This window comes from Akebia trifoliata, chromosome 8 (genome assembly GCF_017979445.1).
Source record: "Akebia trifoliata isolate Shusen 1 chromosome 8, ASM1797944v1, whole genome shotgun sequence".
Lineage (NCBI taxonomy): Eukaryota > Viridiplantae > Streptophyta > Magnoliopsida > Ranunculales > Lardizabalaceae > Akebia > Akebia trifoliata.
The window spans coordinates 43290983-43294794 of NC_141382.1; the positions used below are offsets into that span (position 1 = coordinate 43290983).

General features: G+C 38.1%; 1 protein-coding gene across 1 annotated transcript; it reads right to left on the minus strand.

The window, feature by feature from the left end:
• Positions 1 to 249: 249 nt before the first annotated feature.
• Positions 250 to 3812, minus strand: LOC147396985 (LRR receptor-like serine/threonine-protein kinase EFR). The gene is made up of 2 exons (XM_086451082.1): positions 1128 to 3812; positions 250 to 835 (listed from the first exon to the last, which is right to left on the minus strand). The coding sequence occupies exons 1-2, from the start codon at positions 3745 to 3747 to the stop codon at positions 450 to 452; spliced, it is 3006 nt and encodes a 1001-aa protein (XP_086307208.1). The 5' UTR covers positions 3748 to 3812; the 3' UTR covers positions 250 to 449.

Here is a 3812-nt window from a genome sequence, read left to right on the forward strand (position 1 = left end):
CATTAGGTTCAGTGATTGTCTTCTCTGGTTGATCAGATCTACGATCCAGATAGTGATTGACCAGAAGTTGTGAAATTTGGTCTCTCCATGTGAGATAATTTGTTGGTGTGAGTGCTACAGTAATCAGTGAATTAATATGAGAGATGATGATAGAGATGGAATCAGGGATTTTAGGAGCCATGAGAGCACACTGTGAAGCAGCTTATATCTAATTTTGGATCGAAGAGAGTTCATGCTCAAAGACGTTAGTCATGAGCTGAGCTCTGATACCATGTTTACAGTTGAGAGATGAATAAGAAGAACCTCAATACAATGAGAGCCAACATAGTACATAGTTCTAGAATAGTGTCATTAGTAGACACAGTTACAAAATTAACTACTCTACTAACTCACATAACAAACTAACTATTAACAGATTTAACAAACCAATAATTCCAACAATTTCATCTTCATCCATGCCACCCAATCCCGAGAAACATTTCATTAATTGCATACAATTCCATGAGGACATCACTGATATCCATTCGATCATCTTGTGATTCTGTAGAACATGCAACTCCGATTTTGAGAACGGAAGCAAAGCCCTCCTGTATTTTACCTCTTCTTTGTATCAAGGTTTCATCCGTGATGACAGCTTCTCGTTCTTCTAACAGTATAGCCAAATCCACAATCTCCATTACTTTTTCGGGTAAGGCCATCATAGATAAGTTACGAAGGCTTAGACCATCCTTAAACATGTCATCAGTAGGTGTCTTCCCCGTGAATATCTCCAACAAAAGGATTCCATAACTGTACACATCCCCTCTTGTTGACACTTGGCTACCCATTCCATACTCTGCAAATTATCCATACACTTCATGCTTTAGTGCCGATTTAGGGAAATAAAATGCCAATTACATAATAAATTCCCAAACAAGAAATTATAATACCCAACAATGCAAAAGAAGCAACAAGGACACCCAAATCTTGTGGATTTGACTCAAGTACCACACCCTTAATAATTTGTTGTAGTCCACATGCTAGCTAATTAATTAGATAAATATTATGGCACAATTCATATTCAATCATGCTATTTGGAAAGTAAACCTAATGAATTAACTAGTAAGAAAAATAAATGATATTCGTACCTGGAGCAACATACCCAATGGATCCCTTTAGTGTAACTGAGCTGGTTAGATCATTATCGACAAACTTGGCCAATCCAAAATCACCCACATGAGCATTTAAGTCTTCGTCAAGAAGAATATTGCTGGGCTTTAGATCACAATGAACAATAGGTGTCGAGCAACGATGATGCAGGTAATCTAATGCACAAGCAACATCTATTGCAATGTTCAATCTTTGTCCAAAGCTCAATTTTCTCGGTTGTTGATGGCCATCCACACTTGGATGCAACCAGTTTTCTAAACTCCCATTTGGCATGAACTCGTAAACTAGAGCATTGAAATCATTACCTTGGAAGTCTGTACTTGAGCAAGAAGTTACGATCTTGAGGAGATTTCGATGTCGAACTCTACTTAATGCTTCACATTCAGTCATGAAACTCTTGGAAGCCCCTTTTTGTTGAAGGTTGAGTACCTTCACTGCAACAGGTTTTTCATCTTGATGAAGAATTCCCTTGTACACCGAACCAAAACTTCCTAAACCAATCAAATTGGTTGGAGAAAATCCATCGGTCGCTTGAAGGAGATCTTTGTAAGAAATTCTTAAAAATTGACAGCCCAAGAGTGATGTTGAAGGTGGGTTTTTTCTTGATCTACTTCTCCAATAAAGAGTGAAGAAAGTTGATATCAAAATCAAAGATACAACCAAAATAATTATCATGGTTATAACTTTGATGTAGCGAGATTGATCACGACGTTTTTTTGACTCTTGAATTGGACAAGTAGGCAGTTTTAATTCAGCAATACCACCACAAAGCTTACCATTTCCAACAACTGAAACTGTCCTAGTATTGTAAAAAACTCCTTCTCTTGGTACATCACCCTCAAGTTGGTTGAAGGAGAGATTCAAATATTGGAATGAGGTAAATGTTTCTAAAAATTTTGGAATTTGGCCAGATAAGTTGTTGCTTGAAAGATCAAAGTATTGAATACTTCTTAAAGACTTGAAAGATTGAGGAATGGTTCCTTGAAACAGGTTACCTTGCATAGACACTTCTTCTAACGTCACACAATCACCTATTGTATTGGGGATTTCACCAGACAGTTTGTTATGAGATACGTTCAAGCTCCAAAGATGGTTCAAACGACCGACTTCCATAGGTAGAGAACCAGTGAGAGAATTATCAGATAAGTCGAGGAAAAAAGACAAGGAGGAAAGACCAATGACTTGGTGAGGTATGGTTCCATTCAAGTTATTATGTGAAAGGTCCAACATCTCCAAATATTTACACTCACCAAGACTTGAAGGAATACTTCCCTCTAACATGTTACGTGCCACAAAGAATTCGCTCAATCGAGTGATGTTACTCAAGGAAGATGGGATTTGTCCTGACAAGAAGTTAAAACCTAAAGATATGCCAGTTAGCTTTTGAAGATTTCCAATAGAATCGGGGATCCTACCCGTATACAAGTTTACTTCCATACCCAATTGAATCAAGCTCACAAGGTTTCCAATTTCTTTTGGTATACTTCCAAATATTTTATTTCGTCCTAGTAGTAATTTTGTGAGTGATCTTGACAGATTGACTAGAGAGTTAGGTAACTCTCCTCCAAATTTATTTTCATCTAGGGCCAAGATTTCTAAATTGCTACAGTTTGTAAGAGATATGAGAAAGTTGAGGTCATCAATATTCTCACTTCCTAAGTTATTAGAACCCATAGTTAGCTTTGATAGAACCTTTAAATCACCTAGATTGGCAGGGACTGGCCCAACCATGTTGTTTCTAGCAATTCCAAGGTCTTCAAGATGCGAAGCGTTGGATAATGAAACTGGGATGGGTCCGTGAAAATGGTTACCTCCCATTAGAAGGGATTCGAGATTAGGAAGTGTGAAGCCAATATTTGGAGGAAGACTTCCATAGAGTTGGTTTTGTGTCACGGAAATAGAAGTGAGTGATGAAATATTATAAATAGAGGGAGGAATCATACCAGACAGGTTATTTCCGGGAATTACAGAACTAGTTAAGCTTGTCAATCGGCCCAAGGAATCGGGAATATTTCCTTCCAAAGCACCACCTGATGATGATGATATCATAAGTTGAGAAAGAGATGAAAGATTTCCCAAAGAAGGTGGAATCGTCCCCGATATGTTGATTTCAACAAGTATCAATGTCTTGAGCTTGGACAAGGAGCCTAGCTCCAATGGAATTATCCCTTCAATTTTATTATAAGAAAGTCTAAGGTACATGAGATTGGAACAATTGGCTAGACTCATTGGAATTTCGCCTCCCAAGGGATTTCTACTAATAGATAAATTTTGTAGCCTTGACAATCTACCAATTTCTTGTGGGATTTCACCATACAAGTTGTTGTCATCGAGAAAAATCACTCTAAGAAATGTAAGGTTCCCTATGGAGGGAGAGATGGATCCCGTTAACTTTTGTGAGATTAAGCTCAACGTGGTGACTCGTCGATGTCGACTACCACATGTAACTCCTCCCCACTCACAAAAATGAAGAGAATCGTTCCACGAATTAAGTGCACCGAGTGGATCCTCATCTATCCCAGCTTTGAAGGCCAGCAATGAAAGTCGATCGGTCTCGTTTCCTAGTAATCTTCTAGTGGAACTAACCGAATCCATCATCAACAAGCATAAAAGAAGGTTGGGTAAGATAATTAACCAAAGTAATCTTAAGCTCAAATATGATG